General features: G+C 35.9%; 2 protein-coding genes across 6 annotated transcripts; one reads left to right on the plus strand and one right to left on the minus strand.

The window, feature by feature from the left end:
• Positions 1–490: 490 nt before the first annotated feature.
• Positions 491–13,381, minus strand: LOC118279210 (regulation of nuclear pre-mRNA domain-containing protein 2). Of its 5 annotated transcripts, none has more exons than XM_050698382.1 (15): positions 12,708–13,381; positions 11,266–11,410; positions 10,324–10,453; positions 9,623–9,798; positions 8,261–8,438; positions 7,270–7,407; positions 6,657–6,776; positions 5,881–6,003; positions 4,123–4,187; positions 3,463–3,567; positions 2,821–2,896; positions 2,186–2,278; positions 1,704–1,786; positions 1,410–1,491; positions 491–1,086 (listed from the first exon to the last, which is right to left on the minus strand). In XM_050698382.1, exons 1-15 carry the CDS (start codon positions 12,992–12,994, stop codon positions 542–544), a joined length of 2,346 nt encoding a protein of 781 aa, XP_050554339.1. In that variant the 5' UTR covers positions 12,995–13,381; the 3' UTR covers positions 491–541. The 5 variants fall into 5 exon arrangements, with proteins under 5 accessions (XP_050554339.1, XP_050554338.1, XP_050554341.1 ...); XM_050698381.1 differs by having other exon boundaries at positions 491–1,089; positions 12,708–13,380; XM_050698384.1 differs by lacking the exon at positions 6,657–6,776 and having other exon boundaries at positions 12,708–13,380.
• A 410-nt stretch (positions 13,382–13,791) lies between these two features.
• On the plus strand, positions 13,792–19,767 carry LOC118279217 (uncharacterized). The gene is made up of 2 exons (XM_050698359.1): positions 13,792–13,998; positions 15,574–19,767. The coding sequence occupies exon 2, from the start codon at positions 15,594–15,596 to the stop codon at positions 19,152–19,154; it is 3,561 nt and encodes a 1,186-aa protein (XP_050554316.1). The 5' UTR covers positions 13,792–13,998; positions 15,574–15,593; the 3' UTR covers positions 19,155–19,767.
• Positions 19,768–26,330: the final 6,563 nt, after the last annotated feature.

Consider the following 26,330-nt stretch of genomic DNA (forward strand, 5'->3'; position numbering starts at 1 on the left):
TAGTAGCAGACTTAGAAAAGAATAAATAAAGACTAAATTCGCTTAACTGGGAAATTGTTATACTGGTATAAATTAAGTTATTTTATCGACAAAGACCTCAAAAATGTTAGGGCTCTGTTTCACAGTACCTGATTAAGTTCTTTTTGGCATAATTGAAACATATTTTGACATATTTCATAGGGAAAATACGTCATGAAAAATATCATAATTGCCGTACTCCGAGACATTTAATGATTACTTAAAGTATTCCTTGGACTGGGTTAAGTAACCATTAAATGACTCTTGAGTGCAGCAGTAAGTCTGCAACTAGCTTTAAGGGATAAATCACTACCAGGACTATAACTATTAAACCAATCGGTAAAACAGACAGAGCACTAAATAAATGGAGACCACAACGCTTCAAAAATTTACACATAATACAGTTCAAATACTGCGTGAGCCCTCCATGAATTCACTCCTCTGTATTCTATCGTAAAATGAAACTCACTGATAATTCCTTAAATTTCGTCTTTTATAAAGTATACAACACTGACACTGCACTTCACCAGAACCTGGGGCGAGGCCCCATCCAGCGGTTAGGTCGCGGTCCGTTCCTAGGCCAACCCTGTTGCGGAGAAAACCCCGGAGGCCTAAAGTTAGTCCGCGGACCCCAATTCCTAGGGAACCGAGGGTTCATGAACCTCGGCTGGTGTTGTTGCCACTCCTCTTTGCCAAAGTCCTCGAATGGTGGGGATGGGTTGCGGATTTCGTGGTGCTTAGTCTTATCTAAGCCCCGGCTCCTAAGATCCTCTTCGTAGGCGCTGTCGTTGGAGTTATCCTCAGTGAGATCGAAGGTTTTAGGGAAATTTAGGGGTTTTTGGAAGTTCATGTTGAAGTTTTTGAGGGAGGGTGGCATGGCGTCGAATGGGTTCACCATCGGTGGCATTACGGGGGCGGAGTGCGGCTCTTTCTTATCGCTGTTGATCTGTATGAGATTTTTGTGGTTGTGTTCATTGTGCACCTTGCCGTTGTCTCCTCCCACCAACACTTTGTTGTTGTTATTGAAGCTGTGCCGTCTCTCCACCTGGTTTTGGTTTGCGTACATTCCTTCTGAAAACATGTATGAGAATATTGTTTAAAATCTAACATATAAAACAAGTAAATTGAGAATATCTGCACTTAGCAGATGGCGCCACTAGCGAGTTATGTCCTGTGAATACAATCAACAGACTGATAATGCTTTGTTGAACTTACTTGAAATTGTTTACCTCTAGCATACATTTTCTAACTAGTCTAAGACCCCACCACAATCACGACTAATAGGGTTTCTCCCCCCTTTTTGATAGTTACGCCAAGTAGCGGATGATCCAAGGCTGAAAGAATGGTGATGATGATGACGATGATGCCTTTATATAAACGGAATATCTTACGTTGATCCTCGTCTTCAGACAGATCCATGTCGACGCTCTCCACGATGTCCGAAGGTGGCACCAGTGGCGGTACCCTGTAATCCTATTTAAATACACATGTTATTATTAATTTTATTGTTATTGGATATAAAGTCGAAAATCCAATGAAACAAATTGGAGTGAATGAATGAAATGCCGAAATAAATTCAGAATCAATCTGTATAAAGAAAGGAAAAAATATAATGATAATTAAAACTGTTCGGTAGCTCAATCTTCAGATTTTTTTCTGCATTATTATAACGAACATGTACTTACTTGATCCCTCGATACAGAGTTGATTGGTTGAGGTGGAGGAGTAGGTTGATGTGTTAACGAAATCAAATTCCTATGGTCCACATCTGAAAGATGAAAATAATTAAATCAGTAGTTTCTTCAATGAGCTTCGGTTGTTGTAAAACACACTATGTTTTATTTGGGCATCCAAATAATGATCACATCACTTAGTAATAATCTAAGTACACAAGGAATAATTGTAAATGTGCAAGTTTATTGAACGGACCTGTATCCTTAGTATGAGTTTGCACACAAGAGTTCGCTCAGCGCTCTGATTGGCCGGCACGAATAAACCAACCAATCAAAGCACCGAACGCGCTCTCGTTTCGATTACTTTAAACGTAAACCAAACTCGTACTAAGGGTACTGAATGAAAGAGACAGAGATAAATCAGCAACTCGCATAACCGCTGGAAGAAGCTAGTATTACCTATATTATTAAGAATGGCTCTTATTTATTGTTACCTTGATGTACAGGGTGTCGCACGGGCGCCGGGTTGACTACAGGCGGCACTGGCGACAAAGCCGGCAACATTCTGTGGTCTACGTCTTCCAACTCTGTAAGGCATAATCAGATACTTTGATTATCTATATTGTACTCGTATACAATACATTATGAAGAACAAATATTTGATTATTTTCGTAGCATAGGCTCTGTCTGTGACTTCAGAAGAACCGATTTGAAAAAAACAATAGAATTGATAAACTTGAAGACAGAAAGAAAAAAAGTTCAGTGATTATTTGCGTCATTTGTCGCACGATGCTACTCATAAGTATGAGTCCCGAAACTAATCGTGTTATTTCGTTAAAATTTGACTTTTTCCATGAACCATAATTAAATTACATATTATCTCGTGATACTGATACAAAAAACTTGTTATTTCAAACATTAGAACTTAAGACGGGATGTTTATTAATGTCTATGAGTTTCCGATATTTCGGCACTGTTGCAAGCGCCATGATCACGGATGAACTGCGGAGTTCTAGTTAATATGCCGTCTTAAGTTCTAATGTTAGTATTAGTGACCATGTCAGTTTAAAAACTTATATTGTTATTTCAAAACTCAAAAAGCCATTAACTAATATTATGAACAACTTACGACCAAGCAGTGGTAGGACGGGCGGCGGCGGCGGGGGCGGTAATATGCCCCTGTGATCCACATCTGTCGGAATCTCCTGCAATGCAATTGGGTTAGCGGACAATCGAAATCAAGGAAGCAATATTGCTCCAGCCATTATAATACTCTGTATTGCTATGTGAACACTTGTATTTTTGACATGTATTTTTTCTTCTGTTTTATTAGCTGTAAATCTTCCTTAGTTATTAATGCTAGTAGTAGTAGATCATTACATTTGACACTCTTTTCCATCAAATATCACAAAGTATGCTATTCTTATATTAACATTTTGTTACATTAGGATTTGAAACTGAACTTCTCATTTTAATTTATAACAATAGATATCAAAAATCTCAATTCAAAAACCAATCTTCGTATCTAGGATTAAGATCGATTTACAACATTCTTTGTGTATGTAAAATGTATGTAACTTCAGTCAAAAACCGAGATCGAGATAAAGAATTTCGATTAGGATCGGTAATAATTTTGATCCATAATATCATTCGCACCGTATGGATAACGTTTCCTATTTATAACATTCCATTTTGTCGTGTATTGCAAACTCGTACGTATAATATTATCGTATATTACAACGTCGTGTCTGTCGTATGTGTCGTCACTTACCTGTGGATATCGCACTGGCTCAGGCGGCGGTATGGGGCGCGGCGCGGGCGGCGGCGACTCCGGCGTGTCGGTAAACACGTTCGAGTTCAATGTAGGATTCACGCGCTAAGAACAAATGATAAAAACTATATTAATAAAGGATGGTACGGCTTTTTCGCGTGAAAAACGTCGGATCTTTCATTTGGATGTATGCTGGACACAGATAGATAGGGTGAATAGTAATAGTGGTAGGAATAGTAATAGGGTGAATAGTCAAAGTGAATAGTAAGGCAGAAAGGAAGGGAAGCAAATATACAATAGTTGCGTTATGTGAGTGAGGTTACCGGAGGCCCAATTACTCCCCTTCCCAATCTTCCCAATCCCTGATTCCCCAACAACCCTTAAATTCCTAACCCCCAAAATACCGGCAACACACATATAACGCCTCTGGTGTTTCACGTGTCCATGACCGACGGCCATTGGTTACCATCAGGTGATCCGCCTGCTTGTTTACCGGCTTATACCATAAAAAAATCAATAGTGACATGATGATGAAGAAGTCCCCAGATGGTTTATTTCATTATTACCACTGATAGATGGCACTACTATAGCGGACTATGGTAAGACTTAATATGAACATTATCTATATACTTTTAGATATAAGAAAAGATAGAAACTTACTGGCATACTCCAGTTGGTACTGTTCCAAGAGCTGGCCGCTTCTTGGTGGTAAGGCTCTGGCTCCTCTGTAAATAAGAAAGGTAACTATTGAATTAAATTACACAAAAATCTTGTTAACATTATTAAATAAATTGCATCTAGATTTAAACATAAATTAGAATTCATACTAACGATAGATTAATAATTATTACTATTAGAAAGACTTATTGTTCATTTGCATTGAATATACTCCGAAAGAAACTACGGGAATTAATTATTTTTCATGAACAAGAAGCCCTATTCTATACAAAGAGAAATCTTGATTCCACACAGACGAAGTCGCAGGTTAGAGGCTAGTTAATTATTAATTGAAATGAATATAAAAATATGTATGTGGTAAAGTGAGTTTAGTTTCTAGGCTACGTTAAATCGTATGATTAAATTAGGAATGTACAATAGAATTTGATCGCAGCTTTAAAATTTTTTATCAATGTAACGAAGTCACAACTTCAACGGGTTTGATGATTGATCATGATATGATTTTCTATTTTGGAGTAGGTAAGTTAGAATCATTGGTATCTAAATATGATATTTGTAACAAAAAACGGGAGTAAAATTACAATTTACAGTCGCAGTAAGTCTCAATAACCTCACATTTGTAGTAATAGATTTTTTATTAGGTAGGTTATTCAGACTGGCCGTTAAAAATATAACTCTGGATAAGTCGAATTAATCTTTGAGTTCCCGAAATGCAAGGAAAACAGCAAACGAAAAAAACGGCCCATATTTATTATAACGTCTTGTAATGATTACTTAACCAATTGCTTGGTAACGATTTTGTTCCGAAACCCATTGCTAAGGACTGAGTAAAGTATCTAATTATTAAATGACTGAGATATTGTAAATACTGAGTACATATATATTTTTTCCAAACACGCCGATATATCTAAGATCGCCGCCGTATGATCTTATGCATAACCTTTGTCTATAATGCTATATATAATCTTACACAAGAAAACTAATAAGTTCAAGCTAACAATAATTGTACAGTCATTAAAAAGTTACTGAACGGTTAGCGCAATGGCTGCGCAACCGACTTCTATTGCGCAAGTACGATTTCTGCACGGAATAATGCGAATAGTCTGATCCACAAATTATTATTCTGAGTGTGATGAGTATGTGACATTAGAAAACACATTCACAGCACATGAGACAGTCCTTCTGTTATTGCTTTTAGCAAATTGTGCAGGACAAATAATGAATCGTTTTAAAAGATTGCCTGTCGTCATCCACTAATAAATAAAGTAAAATTTCTTTATTTCTGACCCAATATTAGTCCATACATACGTCCGTACCCAATATTAGTACGTACGTACAATAATTGTGTTTCCTGGTCTGGGTGTTTCGTGCATGTTATATTTAAAAACGCACCCACAACACAGGAGAAAATCCTAGCGTTCGTTCAAAAAACGAGCACTAAGGCCCGAATACTCAAACGCCACTCAATTTTAAGACGCTCTCAAATATAGTTTTGTCTCTATCTATTCTTTATAAAATGATAGAGATAACACAATATTTAAGTACAACTTCAAATTGAGTAGCGATTCACTATTCGGGCGTTAGCTTCACTGACGGTAGACCGACAGACTATTATTTATTTCTTTAATTGTTGACGTTTCCAAAGTACCTTAGAATTTATAGGTTTAATTGGAATAAATTTGACTTTGAAACAGTTAAAATTGCAAGGCTACGTAATATAACCGTAATGAAATATCATACCAGTGAGGTCCATGGTGCCATAGAAGGATGTAGGCGGCGGCGGGTTGCCCGGCGTGTCTGGTGTTAGTAAATCTAGCCCGGGCAACGTGTCCTGTGACTTTTGGGACATCGACGCGCTAGTTACTATGAACAAATTATTTCAACGTGATTTTAAAGTCAAGCTAAGCTTTTCGACGAGTCTTATTTGAAGCTAAGACGTTTTGTATTATTGTGGGGTGATATGTAAACAAATGATTGTTGCATAACGGGTACGCATGCAAAACTTAAAACTGTGCAGGGAATTTGATACCTTAAAAACTATAATAATTGCTTATACACACAGTGATTCAATAAAGAAAATAAACTTATAAATAATTTTGCGTTGTAAAAAATAAGGTCACACATAAAAATCATGCTGTATAGTGCGTTATAATGTTTGCGCAATTTGCGCATTTCAATGCGCAAAACAGCCTACTAATATATGTCGTTGTGCAAAATATCATTTAAGTAACAGCGTATAGAGCATAAATAAACTGACGCGTAAAAATTGATTAGCTGGCGAAGTTTTCCAGAGGCGTCATATGAAATATCATAGGAATATTCGCTTAAATAGTAGCATGTGTGCTCTTGAATAATTTCCCTTAACCATATTCAAAAGCCCTGTAGACGTCCACCAGCCAAATCAATACCTTATACAAGTGATAATAATAACTAAAATGCAAACTAAGGAACAAAAATTCGCATACGATTTGCTATCAAGCAAAAAAGTGCTCTAAAACGCTGTATAGCGAACTAACCTGAGTTATTATCCGATGCGTTGGTATTATTATCAGACATCAGATTTTTTAGGACGTCGTTTATATTAAACTCCTGCTCGCCTTGTTTTGGCCTACTGTTTATCACTTCGATTTTGTTTGCTGCAATATTAATTCACCACAATTGTATAGAAGTGAGAATATTGCTTTTTTAAACTTTTAAATTCACTACAATCTGATTTTTCCAAGGATATTTTATAGGAAGAATAATTTAGAAAATTCGACAATAATTCTTATATAGTAAAAACTGTCAAATGTCAATTTTATCCTACATATAAGAATTTTACAATCGATAGATAGCTATCGATATACTTCCTATTTAAAAAAAAAAAACTTCAATTCCTAGTTCTATCTTTCAGTAATATAGCTAAAATTGATAGTACGAGTTTGCTTTACGATTAAAGTAATCGTAAGAGCGCGTTCGACGCTTTGATTGGTTGGTTTATTCGAGCTGGCCAATCAGAGCACCGAACGCGCTCACGTTTCGTATACTTTAGACAGTAATATAGTAAGGGTACTGATCAGTATAATCTAAAAGATAAATTATCAAAGGAATTTCGACCGTAATACGCTTAGTAATAAGAGCTAAACTTACTGCTATTCAGGATATCACTGGATTCGTTGAATAGTGCCATTGGATTTTCTGACGTGAGAAAAGACGTGAGTCCTAGGTTATAGAGGGATCCATCAGCTGCTATCGATGAGTTGAAGGTTTGGTCGATGTTGTAGGCAACTGTAACAAAGAAAAAAATATTAATGTATGATATATCTTACATAAATCACAACTAGCTTAATAAGCCAATCAACTAAAGGCCTGAATGACTAGCCGTTTTATTGAATGGCGGAATAGGCATGTTTCCTGCTAGTCAAATTCAATACTTTTTTTCGAAACGTTAAAAACGATATTTTCTATGAACTTTGTATGAAATACTCTATTATGACGTCATAAGTTTTTGACGTCAAATAGCAGACTTATTTCTAGAAATTTAGCTAGAAAAATCGAAAATTAAGTAGTTCATCAAATTTAAGAATGAGAGTGATTATTTTTAAATTTTTTATTGTATTAAAAAGTTGTAATAATTTATTTTTTACCCAGTCATCATACCTATTGATCATTCCTATCATACATCGATCAACTTTATGCCAAAGCAATAAGGTTGAGAATATATCTGTATGACCTGAACCTCTTCTTATGTATGTAGGGTACTTAATGTGTTCGTAAGACTGCCTCATTGGTCGAGTGCTCGCAAGTGCGACTTCCAATCAAACGATCTCGGCTGCGAATTGCAGCTTGCGATACTCGGGTCGAGTGAAGTACTAAAGTATCTATAGGTTCACGCTTGACCGCTATCTCACCTGATGGGAAGCGACGATGGAGCGCGCTTACCTAGAAGTAACCTATTCACTCTTTGTCAGTTACGTCGAAAATGGAATTATGCCTGGTGTGTGGTTATAGGCTCACCCCCTATTACATGGGACTCATAACAAAACTGCTGAAAAGTGGGTGTACATTGTATAATGTGGCATTATGTGCTCCTCTGCCTATGCCATCAGTGATTAAAGGCGTATCAATATGAGGCACTTACTTTCATCGTCATCCCCAGTGTTTTCCGGTACGGGCAGTTCGAGGTCCTCATCAGGCCCTGGAGATGGAACATCTTCGTCCCGCTGGGGCGGCGATGGGGCAGCATTAGGCAACGTCGGTATAAGCTCGTCTAGTTTCCGCTTCAACGCTTTCACACGCGCCCCAAAGTTTTTGTATGCCTAGAAACATTTTATTTTTTAAATAATTAAAGATGTGTTTTTTACCCGACTGCCAAGGAAGGGTTATGTTTTTCGCGCGTATCTTGTATGTATGAGCCTAATATTCTTTATTACCTCATTTCTTCGAAACGGCTTCATGGATTTCGACAATCAGGGCATCGTTGGATTCGTCTTAATTACCCAAGTGTTCTTAGATATGTGACGTAAAACAAAAACCAACATGGCGTCCGTGAGGCGCCCTAGATAGAACGTAAAAAAAAAAATTTTTTTTTATTTTCTACAATATGGGTATCAAATTAAAGAACTCATCATGAGGATTCCAAAATGGTATATCACTGACATATAGAAAAAAAAATACCATGTGCAATTAGGTTCTTTATTATCCAAACTAAATACTCGTGTAGGTACTACGCGACGCGATTGACTAGCGGTTTCTGAACTGTCGTTTCGTGTCGCGGGTGAATTCTTGAGAAACTCATAGCCGTATTATAACTAACTAAAAAGTGTTAAATAAAAATAAATAAATTAAAAAAATAAAAAACCCGACTGCATAAAAAACACTTTAAATAATAAACAGAATTGATGTGACCCATTAAATAAACTAGACTAATATCATTCAATATGGGTCCCGACTGTTGCACTCAATTATGTTTATTATGGATTCGGGTTTTTTAATTTTTTTAATTTGTTACATCAATTGATGTCTGTCATTTGTATGTAATCTTTGATCGCACCCAACAGTAAAATTGAAAAAAGTATAAGCACATTCCTAATTTTTGTATTGTTTTGCGTAACTTCATGAATTTTTCCACATACGGCCGATTTTTCATGCAATGGATAACTTTAATTCATAGAATAAAATTGACGTTAGACAGTTTTTGTACGGTAACATAGTAAAAAATTCAAATTTATTCCTGTGATAAAGCTATTTGACGTTGGAAATATCGGTCCTTATTCAAATAAGAAATACCACGATCTATAAACAATTTAACTATATTACAAACATGAAATAGCATTATAGACAGCGCGAATAAATCTGTAGCATTATAAAAGGATCATTTATATAAGATAGCCATGTTGCCCACTCTTTGTTATATAATAATTATGTAGTAACTCTGCTATTACAACACCCGCTGAAAGAATAGGAGTGATGACAAATGAGAAGAGAAAATATAAGTACTTACATAAGCGACAACCTTCACCTCGCCTCTCTGCGTTGCGTAGTACTGTGTAGCGGTGGACAGCAGTGCTAACAACGCTTCTCTCGCTACAATCTCCCTTTGTAACGCAGCAGTGTATCGTTCCACACAAGCGATCCCATCGTTCAACTCCTTTTCCACATCATCCTTATTGCCTCTCTCTGTAATAACAACATAGTACAAGCTTATTAATTAAAGTATTTTACATTAATTAAATTACATAACTACTATTATTTACTCTGCTAAATAAAATTATTAATATTGTGTGAATGAGGTTACCGGAGGCCTAATTACCCTCCTCTCCAATCTTTCTAATCCCCAACAACCCTTAAATTTCTAACTCCGTTTCGCCCCAAAAGGCCGGCAACGCACTTGTAACGAATGGTGTTTCAATTCATTAAGTAATGGGCGGCGGCGATTGCGTACCACCAGGTCTTAAGGCTTAACGTCTGCTCGTTTACCGGCTTATTTCATTAAAAAAATTTACTATGATAAACATGTAAACACATTTTTTTGGAATTTGGAATGTACAAATATATATTTATTAATTAATTTGTGCACATAAGTGAACTCAGCAATAAGAGCCCATAGGTGTACTTTCATTAAACACATTGTAGTTACCAAGATGTATTAGTTTTTGCAATATCTAATTAAAGACTAGAAATATAGAACATGCTTGAACAAACCTTTAAGTGAAGCTCTCAGTAGCTCAGCATCAGAAAGTTCTAGATGACTCTCATGGATTTCTTTGAGCCTCAAATCCGTGTCTGCTTCTAATACTGAACACTGTTTTATCTTATTGACCAGTTGCGATGGCTGAAACACACATCATAATAAATCAGTAAAGTTAAAATACAGTTTATATTCAATAACTATTACAGCTAAACTGGAGCATGGTAACTGTATAACTATTATGTTATTAGTTTTTAAATTGACAAGGTCACTTGTAACATCATTAAAACTAAAAACTGGGTATTTACCATGTTTTTTCGAGTTTCCGATATTTGATATTTGAAAAACAATGACGTAGAAAAATCAGCTATAGCTCAACATCTTTTAAAAGCTGGATCAAAACACTGGATTGAGTTACAATAACCCTCAAGCTATCTCGACAGAACGCCACTATATACCAAGACTGGTAAGAGAAGCGATTGAAATAACCAAGTTAAAAAACTTCAACCGTAAAGAAGAAAGTTCACTAGCGGACACAGTGCGTTTTGCGTGTCGAATAAATCGAGTTGTGAGTGATACAACTGACAGTGGTACCGGTGTTGTTAGCAAAAACTAATTAGAAAGAGGGTAGACCGATTCGTCTGCACATAAACATCCACCCGCATATACTCCAGTTTATCCGTCATCGTCATCTATCTGTCAGATCATGGCGCTTACAACAGTGCCGAAATATCGGAAACTCAAAAAAACTGAAAAACATTGTAAATATCCCATTTTAAGTTCTTATGATGTTACTATGTTATTTATTTCTACTATTATTTACTTTAAAAAAATGCTAAGTGATCAGCTTCTTTGAATTTAATTTCTGTATTAAAACCTACAGATAGTTTATTGAAAATAGGAAGCAAGAGGAACCTCTGCCGAGTTGATTCTAAATGTAAATGTTTACTACCCACTTGGAACTCTGAATCATCATCTGATTTCTTCACAGCTCCGGCGCTGAGTAGCCCAGTCAAATCTGATAGAAACTCGTCATCATAAACGGATCTTTGTTCCCATATTTTAAATATGCGAAGGATTTTTGGTCTCACTTTATCGTCTCTGAAAAATAAATTACAAAATTAGGTAATTTTGCATATCGTCAAACATAATATGAAACTACAAGAAACAATAAATATAAAAAATAAAACTTTTCTTGTGTTTTTATTGCTTCGTTATATGTTTTCAGTAGATGGTTTATCGATTTTCTCATCAAGTGTAATTTTACACATCTTTTGGTCTTAAAGTCGCAACAACAATATAGATTTTGTTGATAACAAAGTTTAAATACTTATTAATATTACGTGGATATAAACCTGCCCTGTGGTAACAGCAAAGTTGAATATGCTACTCACTACACATCATCTCAATTCCGATCGATTCAACATTGATATTGTGAAATTTTGTAGGTACTCTTGAGTTGCAGAACTTTTTTTTTCTTTTTTTTTTTGAAAAACGTTGCCCCACATTAGGATTTTCTCCTGTGTCGTGGGTGCGTTTACAAACATACTATTGCATCTGTATTGTGTGGATATTCAATGAACTAAATGGTATTGAGTTTAGCTTTATATTCCGTAGTCTGAATGCTATTTACACCTACAATTGGGGTTGTATAGTTTTGAACTGCACTGAACATGTTAAATACTAGCTTTAGCTAGCTTATTTATATTTACCCTCTTTCTTCATATTGCATGTAATAACATTACATGATAAAAACTTGTATATGAGTTCTCAAACACTATTTTTGGATTCTAGCTTCTCACTTAGGGTAGATCTTAAATTTTTTATCAAGGCAGTGAAAAGGTTAACCTGTAATATCCAACCTGCTTGGTAAATGTAGCCGTTTAGACAAGTCTAAGTATCATAAATTGTGTTGGTTTAAATCATTTACTACAATATTGTTCATAGTTTAGACACAAATGTGATAATCAATAGGTAACTAAACTTTATAGGTTAGCTAATTGGAATAAAGTACTGAAATAAGGTTCCGTAGCAACAATTTATGGAATATGTGAGCCATCTACTAGGCATTATTGTATGTTTTGGGATCTTGTCTTGTACATAATAAATTAACAACTTCTCACCAGTATAATCACAGAATTCAGTAGGCGACAAACACTAACATTATTATTCCATACATACATAATTTCACGCCTGTCTGCCATGAGGGTAGGCAAAGAAAACGGACCGCCAATTGCTATGACGGTCAGTGGGTAGACTTAGGGGCGGATTTCTTACATACCTCTTTAGCATACATTACCTACATAATTTTTGCTACATTATTATACCAGTGTTGAGGAGCAGCGGATTCATGGCTGTTCCTATTGTGGTATCATAAAATTGTTAGCACAACACTAACCTGACCAATGGCGTAGCTTTCTGCAAATTAAGTCCCCAACTCTCGACAAACTCATAGTTCTTCCGCTTACTGTACTGGATCACATCGTTAGCCAGATAGAACAGGACCAGTCTCTGTTCTACCTTCACCCTTTTCAATACGTTCAACCAACTGGAAACTATCTTTTTATGATGCGGCCTTTGCTTCAAACACCACGCCGACAAACCCTGGATACTCTCCTGAGTATCCTTCAGATGCATTAGTCGTTTCTCAAATGCTAAAGTGTTGAATTCTTCAGCTTCACCCATTGTTATCAAACTAACGAAATATCACTGACACATTATATTTTCCAAAAGTCTCATTATATGTCACTCAATAACACACTTTTCTTATTAAAACAGCAACCATTGCAAGGTTTTACACTTATAAATTCAGTACACAGCACGAAAATGCGAACAAATAAACCTAAGAGAAAAACCGCGTTGTTAGCACTTAGCACTAATAGGATATCGTACTTATTATACTTTTCAGCGGAATATCAAAAAAAAATTAATACCGCTCAGAAAATCTGTACATAATCGTATCATTCTAAAGTTTGACTTCGCGAAATTCTAAACAAATACGGGTAAATCGGAAATTATTACGGAACTAGGTACAGTGCCAAAGACAACAACCGCCATTTTCTTTAATAGTTGTTTTTAATAAAATTCATAGTTAGGCAAAAACGTTTTATGTATACAGCCTACTCTACTCTATTGCTAAAAATTAGTCAATCGTGATAGAAAAAATAATTACGTATAAAATCTTAAAATGAAATATTAAAGTCCCTATACAACTAAGAATGTAGAAAACCATTACATTATAACTATAGAACCCAATCATACGAGAGTTGTGAGTTTGTGAGTAGCTCATTGGCTGTTCTGCATTTCTGTTCATTTCTTTTATTTCAATATTTGTGTAATGCTAATATGCCTTATAAAAAAATCTAATTAAATAGTAATAAAACTCGTCATAGACTACATAGATTACTACCTTTATAATTGTAATCTGTGAATGTTAGTAACATTTCGTAATGTCACTGTCAAGTTAGATATTTTTACATTCATCGTCATTCTTCGCATTGACTGGATATGTCATTGCGTTGCGTTTTACGTGAGGAGTAGGAGTGCAAATGTCAAATTGTAAAGTTGTTTTGCAATACAAAGCGACCGGTACCGGTATCCCGTAGGTACCTATCGGCATTGGAGAGTTGAGATAAACAATTACAACCTAATAATTATTTTTTGTGTGACTCATTCATCACAACAAGAATGTAAGTATTTTAAACATTTAATATAATTATTTCGCCAAAAGTTAGTTTTGCAAGTACTTATACGAATTAATCATGCCCATTATTTATCTTCTGATTTTGGTTATCTGCGTCGATAAGCATTTGTGTATTAAATAACTAAATTTACGTGCTAAAAATGAGCATAATTAGGGTAAATATATCAATAGGAAATATCTGTGTAAAGTAGATACTTATCTACCACGATTTTATGAATTTTCCTGTTTATTGCACTTCTCAAAATATTTAATCGAGTTTGTATAAAATCATGAATTGGTTGATTTGAAATTTGAACCATCCTATTTGGTACAAATAAAGTATTTTGGGTTATCGGACACGGCACGGCTGACTAATCGTGAGGCCTTGGGATTATTATTGCGTCATACTTAAATTTGGTTGCGGTTTTAGATTCAATAGAGACTAAGCTATGTCGCAAGTGCGATTCCCAGGTCTTTTAATTTCAGATTTTCGAAAAATTTCTCAGTAGTAGCACGGTTTCTGGAATTGTGCCCAGTATATGGCAATAGGCTCACCCCCTATTACATGGGACTTATAACACAAATGGTGATAAGTGGGTGTAACTACATTGTATAGCGGTTTTACGTGCCGTAATGTGCACCTCTGCCTATCCCGTCGCGGATAAAAGGCGTGACATTGTGTGTAGATCTGTAGCTACAGGTCTAGTCTATGTAATAGGTATCTATGTAGTTAGTTAACTTGAACGAAATATTAATTACCTAGTTGTACCTTTTTGTTCCTGCTTACCGGCGTCCCAATAGGGATGATGACGGGTATGAAAATTAAAAATCTAATTAGTCCATCAGTTAGGTAATGAAAAAATATTAGACACGCATATAGCGACCAACCGTTTTTAGCGACGAAAGTAACGACCGAATTTCACACATAATTGTCCGGTTACAACGACAAAACGACGAGCGTTGCCGTGTTTACAAATAACTCATAGAAAATAATGAAATAAATGATTAGCTATCTCAACTATCGCCCCGCGCGACGCCTCTGATAAGATAACAATACTTAGATAAAACGAATCAAAGTTTAGGAGTGGGAGCTAACTACGTCACTATTCAGTACAAAACTTACTCTAAAAGACGTCACGCGATATTTCAAATCGATATATCTTCGAAAGTATTTGTTTCCGTAAGAAAATAAAAAATACGTGTCTAATATTTTAAAATAATCTATAAGACAGACATTAAAAAAAAAGTCATCTACCCTATTGTCAGATGAAGGCTCTATTTTGTACCAGGTAGATAGAAAATACAATAAAATACCTACCATGCGAGCGAAGCATCAATGGGATGCTAGTTAACAACAATTTAAGTTTCATCTCATTGAGTCTGGAATGGCATCTGCGCGATTAATACAAGTGTTTAGTAGACAATCTGACTATTGACAGTCGGGAAATGAACTGGACGATCGTCGGAGTAGCCGTGCTCAAGCGCTGGTGATGTCGATTTTGTCGATGATGACGAAATATCCAACCTTAGTTGAACAACGAGTTGATGAGATATTAACTTTATGCATTTGCTTTATTTTTAGATTCAACATATTTTGTCAAGATGATTATATTGACGGGGAAGAACTTGGGCGAGAGACACAAGGATTTAAACGCAAAGGTTAAAGAAGCCAGAGAAAAGCGTGTCGACTTTGATGAATTAAAACGGACACCCGAACAATCAGATGTAGACAAGTTATTCAAAATAGCCCTTGCTTCAAAATATATAAATATCGACTATATAGTTGAGGTCCTCAAATGTGGAGATCCTTTGTACATTTCGAAAGCCCTAAAATGTGTTTGGATGTATGACGATAAGTATGCACATATTATCAATCCAGATAATCTTCAAAATAACATTATACCGTTCATGTCAACAAAAATGAAGAAAAAGATGCTAACAGCTGTTTCGATGCACGTCAGAAACGAGTCAAGAGCCGCTGAGTTTTATAATTATTGTATGAACATAGGGTGCCCAAATATTGCCTACAAATTTTTATATTTTACAAATGAAAACTTTAAGCTGAAAATCATAGAAGATCCTTTAAAACAAAGCGCCATGCTCCCAACCTACAATGAGAATGGTGTTAACGTAAAACATTTCATTGGCTCTTCATTTATTCTGGCAGACGTATTTCTCTCTAATTTAAACGTGACCACGAGAAATGAAATTCTTTCTACTCTGAGTTATTTATACACATTTTCAGAAGATAAATATTTGAATCTTTTAGAAAAATATACTGATTTAACATATAGTTATGGAATAAAACGATTTCTAACTTTACGTATTTCCAAAAGCATTATGAAGAAACACAAAGATAGGGTTTTAAAGGCACCTAAAATGTATGTGAGTATACTGAACGCAAATGCCATAGTTAAATACAGTACTGTAGAAGACGCAAAAATATATGCTATTGCCTTTTTCCCAGATAATATTAATGAATTTTGGTGGAATAAAAACTATCTAAATGAGCATAAATACTTTCTTGACAAAATTACGACTGGAAAGTTTCAATTTATAAAGGAAATGTTTACCTCAAAGTTTCCAGGAGAGGAGTTTGAAATGAGTTTAAGATTTTATCAGAACAGATGCTATGAAATCATGACTGCAGCAGAAAGGGAAACATGGGCTTTACAACAAATAGCCAGTGAAAAAGAGATTCTTGGTAAAGGTCAAGACTATCAATGGTATAAGTTTATCAATTTCGAAAAAGCGTTTAAAGAAATGAAAAAATTAGTATTGATCACTCCAAATAGGACTAAACGTGCAGATATGATGCTAATTCTGATTGAAAGTGCAAAAAATCAACGTGAACTAGAGACACTTTTGAAACATTTTTACGAGAGACATGTTAACGAACAAAAATATGTCAAAGAAAATTTCCTTGACAAAGTAATGAATTACTTTAATGTCTACGAGTTTGATACAGGTTGCTGGGAAGCTTTGAATATCATGTTTCATAATTTAGAAGTCTACAGTTCGACAGACTACATTAGCAAGAGTGAATACAGAATCATTGCTCTAATTTACCATATAATTCATAATATTGAAATCCCAGACGCTCTCAGGAACAATATTGCTTCCAGAATGCAATTTTATTCATTAAAACAAAACACTGACAAGCTGACAAAAGAACAAACAGAGAAGGTGTTTCAATATCTATTTAACTTGTACATGGACAAAATTCGCGAATTTGAAAATGTACCTTATAACGACGACATCAAAGGCGACCTTAGAAAATATATTTTCAACATATTGGATTTATTAGATCAGTACGAAAAAACAAAAGAGCATATACCTGAACTTGTACATCACTTCATGAAGTTAGATTGGTCAGAATTTGAATACCACAAATTTATCAAAATATCCACAAATGCTCCACCGCTTAATTTACTGCATGACTTAAAATCAGATTCAAAACTCCTGATTGAGCGTCTTCCACTTGTAAGAAAGAAAATGAATGAATCTTACACGTACAACATCAGTACTGTACTCAAAAAGTTAAAGATCTATTTTTCGCAAGATGTTGCAAAGGAATGTTTAAGATTTTTTAATTCATTGCTAGATGAGGAAAAGTTATGGCATAGAGAAGCGCAAGCAGTAGTACATGCCTTATTTCAACTAGGAGACGAAAACTTTAAAGTAGATTTAATGAAAAAGTTTGCTCCAAAAGAAGCTACTATTAATCATAGCGAAATCGACGAAAAGTTATTACGCATTCAAATGGCAATATGTTCGCACGTTTTATACTCGCGACCTCCGGTTCCTCTTGAATGTATATTCATGTACTTAAAAGGAGATTACGTACCTTTTTGTTTGCCAATGTTTAATGCACTCTTGTCTGACCTACCATTACCGCTTTGTATTAATTTTGTTGAGAACTTATTGGATAAACCTGTCTCCATCCAGAAACATGGAATACGACTCGCTTTTCAATGTTTCAACACAGAAACTTTCAATACAGTTATTCTTCGAGCATGGAAAAAAACAAAAAATGTTTCCCTCAGAGATGTTATATTTGATGCACTTTACAATAAAATTAGCACATCGGGGGGTGGCCAAGAAGCGCTATTTGAGACTTTAAAATCAATAATTTTAACTCTAAAACACGACGATGATGACGCCATATTCAACCTTATAACGTCTTGTACACTCCCTGAACATTTCGCGATGGAAAGTATTATGATGGCATGGAAAGTAGTTAGTCAGTTTCCGCCAAAACTGACGAATCTCAACCGTATGCGTGATCTTGTAATTTGTTTTACTAACAATATTGATAAAATTCGCCCAGACATCGTCTACGAAATAGTGGATACATTTATAGCATCAGTATTTAGGCCAGATGAAGAGGATGTTAAAGGAAAACTAAGCTCAGAGGCTATTTCTTTGATCTCCAGCAAATGGCGTCTTACAGCAACTTTTATCGTACACCTGAATAATGACGACCTTGATAAAAAAATTGAGCTAACTAAATTAATTTTGATGAAGTGTTTTAAACCTCACAAAGTAGAAAATAAACACATTTTAATAGAAACTGGAATGCGGTTTATATCACAGCTTGAAGATGCAAGTTACAGTCAAACACCATCCCGCTTCGGAAATATTAATAGAGTAATGCAGGCAGTGATACAGACACTGCAAGATGTGTTTACCACGGAAGAAATTTACCTACGAATATGGGAACTACAGCTGGGGATTGTGGCTAGAAAAGCTATTCAATCGGCAGGAATAATTTATGAAAATGCGGCGCATGACTTTGGTAGGGAACTCGGAAACTTGGTTAAGGAGTATGTTGATAAAGAATTGTTTTTCAATTCTTTCTTGTTACGAATACATGATTTATTAATAACGAAAATCACTAATGTTACAAGTATATTAAATCTCAATAATACCGATAACTTTTATGTTAAGTTATGTAGAGAATTATTGACATTTGAAATGATTGAGACCTATTGGCTGGCTTTATATCTCCTGCCTTGTTATTCCTCGGATCTACCTCCTCAAGTAGACAGGAACGACTATGTGTACATTACAAATAAGTTATATAATTTAAATAATAAAGAGCTACGTTTCTACATGTTCGATAAATTCGCAGGGCCCGGGAAAGATTTAATTTTAAATTAATTCTTAACAATTTCTGTTACGAACTAATGAATAAAAATCCCGGGGTAACTTGAAACTGGTAGAGAAGACAGTATTTTGTTATATAGATTACATAAGTGATGATTGCTATAATAATATAAAATGTTATGTTCTTTGTTGAATACAAACTTTTGTGTATAAGAAAAAGTTTTTTAAGATGTAATGAATACAAACTATTTTATGTCTCTAGCTAAAGGGCCGTCCCGGTATTGCTTTGGTGCTATGTGATATACCTTTATGATGATTTTTAGAACATATATTATTATATCTATCTTGCAAGTTTAGAATAAACAATCCCAATTTCTCTTGGTCCTCAGATCAGATGGGAACGGCTCAACTGATTTCGCACAAATAATTTTTTGGCGTATTTGTAAAGGACAAGAGCAATTTTCTTATAAAAAAAATATTCGTCGTGTAAATTCAGGAACTAGAACAGCTAGCGGCCCTTACTATGTTATGTGTGTAAGTCATTTGGCGTTATTTAATGTTACTAATTAGTTTTAAGTTCTAAATAATTACATTTTGTTAACATGTGTTTAATATTTAATGTTATATTTTTAAGATTTTTCATTTCTATTATACATTTTGGAATATACCACTTGTTTTTAATTATTTGCTTGGACTGAAAATATTTTATACCTAACCACCTTTATTTACCTCAAAGGATATTGGGTAGTCGCCTGGTAATTAAAAACATAGTTTTAACTCTGAAAATTTGGTTTTGGTCTTCAATAAGTAGGCATTACAACATATACAAAGGTGAACGGCAGACCCCGGACTGCATATTTTTGGACATATTATATTTATATTATATTATACTTATATTTATAGCTGTACCACTTATTAAGTTAGTTTGTCCACAAACAGCAGCAAATAACTGAACTTAAATTTTAATACAAGTGACGTATGGTCTATTTCCTTGTCACATAAATGCACGTTTTTCGATGAGGGCAAAAATCATCTTCTTATTGACTAAAAACCATCCTGTTTGTAGGTACCCCTTCTCCTCCTTAAGTTATCTGCGGTTATAGGTCGGGCATTACCCGGTGTTTTGATGGTTATCTGTTTGTGGTCAAGTGACAAGTTAACCTTGATCGTCGGCAGCAGACCCGCTTACGGTGACCCGGAGTGTCTTCGGCGACGGCTGGGGTGTGACGAGGTTCGTTTCTCGATGATTAGGAAGAAAGGTTTAATAAAATTAGTTCCCCAATTACCCCTCTTACTAATCTTCCCAATCCTTCATTCCCCAAATAACCCTTAAATGCATAAGTCCCAAAAGGTCGGCAAATAGTGGGCCGACTTTCTAACAGTCCTATGTTGAAAGGATGGCGGTAGGATAAGATAAGTACTAGCAAAATAAAAAACACAATTTTAATTCTGCGAATTTAATCTGTAATCTACACAAAAATGCAACGTTTATCAATATTCCGTATAAAAAATAAGTACAACAACAAATTTAATATCTACGACACGTTACTATTTAGAATGAAGCCATTACCTACATGACATCAACACCACGTAACACATTGCACGATTAATATCCACACTAAAAACCTTTTATTTTAAGTTGTGACACATACTAAATTAACTAAAAAACCACCGTTTACTCACGTAAGTCTTTGACTGCCAATAGAAAACTGTTGAAGGCAAATCCTCCGCTAACGTCGGTCACCGGTGACCACCACGGCGTTCAATGTGTTAATAGAGAAAAGCTATACTATGATGAAGAGTCCCTCTGTGACTCGAAACTAGTAGAGCTTTTTTCTATTAATGTACGTGAATAAACAGTGATTTTCGCTTGGTTGCATTGCTTTTGGAAGTAAAGTATTGTATTATAGACTTTTTCTGTGGACATTAATCAATCACAATTAACAAATATTCGTTTTGTACCGCAATTTCATAAAATGGAAGAATACTGAAGATACGAAGATTAAATTTAAAATACATAGATAACATTTTTCTTCTTAGACTAAATGAACAATACAAGGGACTGGGCTTAGGATAGAAATCGGAAGTCAGACATTTCATTATTAGATTTTCAACTTTATTGCAAAAAGATAAGGGTGAAAATCTATTTAAAAGTTTATGCGTTAGCGGCCGAATTTGTTAAGACTACCAGATTTGGAACAATATTTATTGTACAAAATGTGAAGGAAAAATACCAATGGGAGCATTTTTAAGAGTGATTTTAGTAATACGAGTGTAGATTTAAAAAAGTAAACAATATAAAGGTAATAAGGCTACAAGTTTGTAAGGAAAAGTGCAATAATTGGATGGAGTTTGACAAATAATTGTAGGACATATATTATAAAAGAATGGATAAAGCTTCAAAAGTGGACGTCAAGTGTTGCGTATCTCAGAAACTTACATTTAGCAAAAAAATGTTTGATTTTCATTAGCATGGAGTATTATTAACTTGTTTGTATTAAATGCTAGTTCCATAGTAGATAGGTTAATAATATAATATTATACGAGTGCAGGTCGTTTCAATTGTTCCTATGTGATACTATTTCGTCAATAGAGATGATGACAGGGTATGAAAATTAAAAATCTATTTAGTCCTTCAGTTAAGTAATGAAAAAATATTAGACACGTAAAGACGAGAAGACTCAAATAGTTTTAGCAGATAATACAAACATGTAAAAATACAAATAACAATTACAATGCTAAACATACGTTTAAAAGCTAAACTAAGCCCTATTCAATTGGAACACTATGGTGCGTACGATAAGTCGCGCAATCATGTTGCTTTCAAAGTGAAACTAGATCAAATACTGAGATTAACTTGGTCGCCGACAACTAGTTGCGCAACCAAGTTGAAACCAGATAAAGGAGAATGCCAGAGTTTCTATGAAATCTGGGGGCCTACTCCGGTTCTCGAATCCGAAGTTTCGTTTAATTTTCGGCTGTAGGTTTTATTGATTTACTAATATGATTACTTGAAATAACGTTTTATTTTTAATTTAATATCAAAAGCTTTTTGTTTTATCTTCATGTTATTCGATCATTTTTGTTCACGAAAGTACGCAATAAATAGACTTGTAGTATACAATCTGCAAAGTGTCGTCCGAAGCTTCGTTTTTCGTTGAATTAGAGTAGGCCCCCTGGTCCCACCTTCCATCTACCCTACCTTTCTAGTATCCACACTACGTGTGTAAGCATTACTTGGCTACTGTTAAAACCATGTCCATGTTAAATAAAGAATAACTTCAGAGTTATTCTTTATTTAACTTTATTAAACATGGAACACGGACTAAGATTTGGAACTTGGCACCGTAGTAACTTTTATTCAGCTCAAAATGACCTATCCAATGATGTAACACCACAAGGTGGGACCAAAATTTGCATCCTCATTTTGTTAGTTGCGTAAACTAGTCGTACGATCATGGTGTCCCAATAAAATAGGACTCTAACCATATAGAAAACTCTTTAACTATAAAAAGCTCAACTAAATCTATTTAATCTATCATAAAATACGATAAAAATAATTACTCTCTTTCGAAATACATCGTTTTATAATACAATACGTTATACATAATAATTGTTGACCACGGAGTATGAAGAGATGGAGTGCTAATTACATCGCGGACAGGACTTAACAATCGTAATATTTAATTAAAAACACATTGCCTCCACACAGTGGCGTAGCGTAGTGGGGGCGGCAGGGGCGGCCCGCCCCGGGCGGCACTTTTTAGGGGGCGGCAAATTTAAAACAATAAATAATAAAAATATTTTGTAAATATTTCAACCATTTTATATTTTTTCCGCAACTAGAGATCGGAGAAAGTAGTGATAATGGGGATGGAACCTTTAACGAGTGGTTCTGTTTAGATAGAGTCGACTGAACAAATTTGGACCGAATAAAATAAGCTTACTCTTTAGGCGTAGTCCCGAAATCATGGGAGACGGCCTTGGTCCATCCGATCCCTAAACAAAAACCGGCCAAGTGCGAGTCGGACTCATGAAGGATTCCGTAACAGCAAGTAGATGACATAATATAAAAGTTGTAAAATAACTTGGTTTTACATAGTGTTTGTATTAACGACAAAGTTATATTTGCGGTTTTTGAAAATGTTTTATTTCTTAAAAACTAATAATGATATCTGGTTCAAACCAATTTTCGTTGTTAGTTTCTATTGAAATCTACAGCATATATTTATTTTTGTTTTTTCCTTCTTTTATTTTAAAAGTTAGAGGGGGGGGGGGACACTCATTTTTCCACTTTAGAAGCGTCTAACTTTCAAACGGTTAATTTTGACGAAAAATAGTTTTAAGAACCTTAATGTCTTTTTTAAAGACCTATCCATAGACACCCATTATGGATATGTTAGCTGAAATTTTTTTTTTTGAATCAGTTCCATGTATGGAGTGCCCCCTTTTAATTTTTAAATTTATTAATTTTTATTCAAAATTCGAATAGCGGTTACCGAAATACATCAAAGTTTCAACTATGTAGGCCCAACAGTTTCGGAAATAAATGGCTGTGACATACGGACGGACGGACGGACAGACGGACAGACAGACAGACAGACATGACGAATCTATAAGGATTCCGTTTTTTGCCATTTGGCTACGGAACCCTAAAAAGGCGATAGAACAAATCCGTCCAACTACAGACCGATAGCCATAACTTCCCTCTTCTCGAAAATAATGGAATCCATTATTAACTGCCCGCTCTTGCGGTACCTAGAGGATCACCAGCTACTCATTGACCAGCAATACGGTTTTCGTAAAGGTCGATGGGCTGGGGATCTTCTGGTTTACCTGACACACCGTTGGGCACAGGCGATCGAATCTAAGGGGAAGCGTTGGTAGTTAGCTTGGACGTGGCTGCGGGTCTGCGGACGGCGAGCAAGGGTAGCTCGCCGCCCGACCAGAACCAGACCCGTGCGTGCGGCGCGTTGCGTTCCGCGCGCGCCTCAAAGAGCCATCAGACCACCACAGATGGGGCCCAGTAGGGCTGATGCTTAATCCGGAGCTGCGGACTACCTAGCGGGTTTACCGGGGCTCCGGCTCGACAAGCAGGAGTAGGAACGGGGTGGTTTTTAGTCAGTAAGAGTCTGACACTCCCTCTCGCTTTGCCCTGGCGAGAGAAGTCATTGGATGATTTTCCCCCATTAAAAAAAAAAAAAAAAAGCTTGGACGTGGCGAAAGCCTTCGACCGGGTTTGGCATAAAGCGCTTCTTTCGAAGCTTTCTTCCTATGGTCTTCCCGAGAAATTGTGCGAATGGGTCTACGTCGGTCGTTGTCGACGGGGAATGCTCCGACTCTCTGTCTGTAAACGCAGGTGTCCCTCCCTCAAGGCTGCGTGCTATCACCTACCTTGTTCCTCCTCCATATCAATGATATGTTGCAAACAGCAGCATTCATTGTTATGCGGATGACAGTACAGGTGATGCCTATTATACTGGCCGCGCTAACATTTCTCGGGAAAACGTCATCGAGAACCGAAACAGACTTGTGTCTGAAATCGAGACTTCTTTGCGGAGAATCTCAGATTGGGGTGAACTTAATTTGTTCCAGTTTAACCCTACTAAGACACAGGTCGGCGTGTTTTCTATTATGAATGTATGTAATGTGTAGTATACATTAAATTAAAATACCTAAATAAGGGGGCGGCAAAATTGTCTTCCGCCCCGGGCGGCCGACACTCACGCTACGCCACTGCCTCCGCACTAAGATTTGCTCTTGTGTCATGCGTTTACAAACATACAAGTTCACACGCACATGACACCCAGACCCGAAACAACAATTTATGGATCACACAAAGACTTGTTCCGAGTGGGGATCGAAACCGCTACATGTTGCACGGCATCCAGTTGCCCAGTCACCGTGCCAACCGTGGAGTCAGTCAGTAAGTATATTAAATAACTGTAACTATCTGTCATGTTTGTTAAACGAAAGGTTTTCTGGCGTCAAAAACCCCAATAGGTTCTTTTATGAATCCAAGATTGCTTTACTTGCCGGTCGCATCAACTTAATTCTCATAAACGTCATTAACACTCCATTATCTCACTTTTCCGTGTACCTATTAGCAACGATAGCATTAACTAAGGACTAGACACGACGACAACCTAGGAATAGTATTCTGATATTTTGACATTACCAGCGAGAACAGGTGAAGGAAAGGTTTTAGTATAATTGACAGTTTTAACTTAAGAGCTTTTTATAAACACGACAAACTATTGGAGCTGCCTTCGTCTAGTTTACTATAAAGTACCTAGAATCTATTTTCTTTTACAGCATTAAGCCTAGTTACCACTAGAAACATTTGACTAGGCCGCGACATTGTTTACTATGCGACAAGGAACAGATTCAACAATGTCGCGGCCATGCCTTCCGACGTCGCCCAAAATTGCTCGATGTATCCGGGGACAAAAACATGTCGCTCGACAAATGTTCCTATTGGTGACCAGGCTTTATTATTAAAGTCGATATTTTTCTTACGATACCAAGGGAGATTAGATAAGACCTGCCAAACTCGACCTTATTGCTTTTAAAATAAGACGTTTGTTATTTCTTTCGATATAAAGACACACGATTTAATATCAATTTGAAGTAAGTAACACATAATCATAGAAAATCTCAATTTACGTTGACGTGCCTTTTATTTGAAGCCCTTTCTTATCTTGATACATATAGTGACATACCATAAACGCTTGCAAAAAATACATGGAAGACATTTCGGTTAAAAATGGCACAATATTGAATATTTTTTGGAAGATACAATTTAAATAAAAACCGTTGATCAGTACCCTTAGTATGAGTTTGCTTTACGATTAAAGTACTCGAAACGAGAGCGCGTTTGGCTCTCTGATTGGCCGGTGCGAAAAACCAACCAATCAGAGCGCCGAACAGTAAACTCGTAGTACTGGTACTAAGAGTACAGAGGGGGATTTAATCTAGAAAGCGTCCTAGGCAAGCAACTCATTAGCGCACCTAATTTTTTTGACATCGCTGTCTCGCCATAGGCACACTAGTCTCTTAGTGTCGCGGCTCTGCTGTTGATGTCATTAATTGGGAATGGAGAGTGAGACCTAAGTCAGAAAAATCATCAATAGATTTTCAACTTTATCACCAAAGGATAAGGTTGAAAACGACTTACTGCTTGACTTAATAAGGAAACCGAAATCCTTGGGATGTCTTGTTTAAATGTTG

Source organism: Spodoptera frugiperda, chromosome 14 (assembly GCF_023101765.2).
Source record: "Spodoptera frugiperda isolate SF20-4 chromosome 14, AGI-APGP_CSIRO_Sfru_2.0, whole genome shotgun sequence".
NCBI classification, from domain to species: Eukaryota; Metazoa; Arthropoda; class Insecta; order Lepidoptera; family Noctuidae; genus Spodoptera; species Spodoptera frugiperda.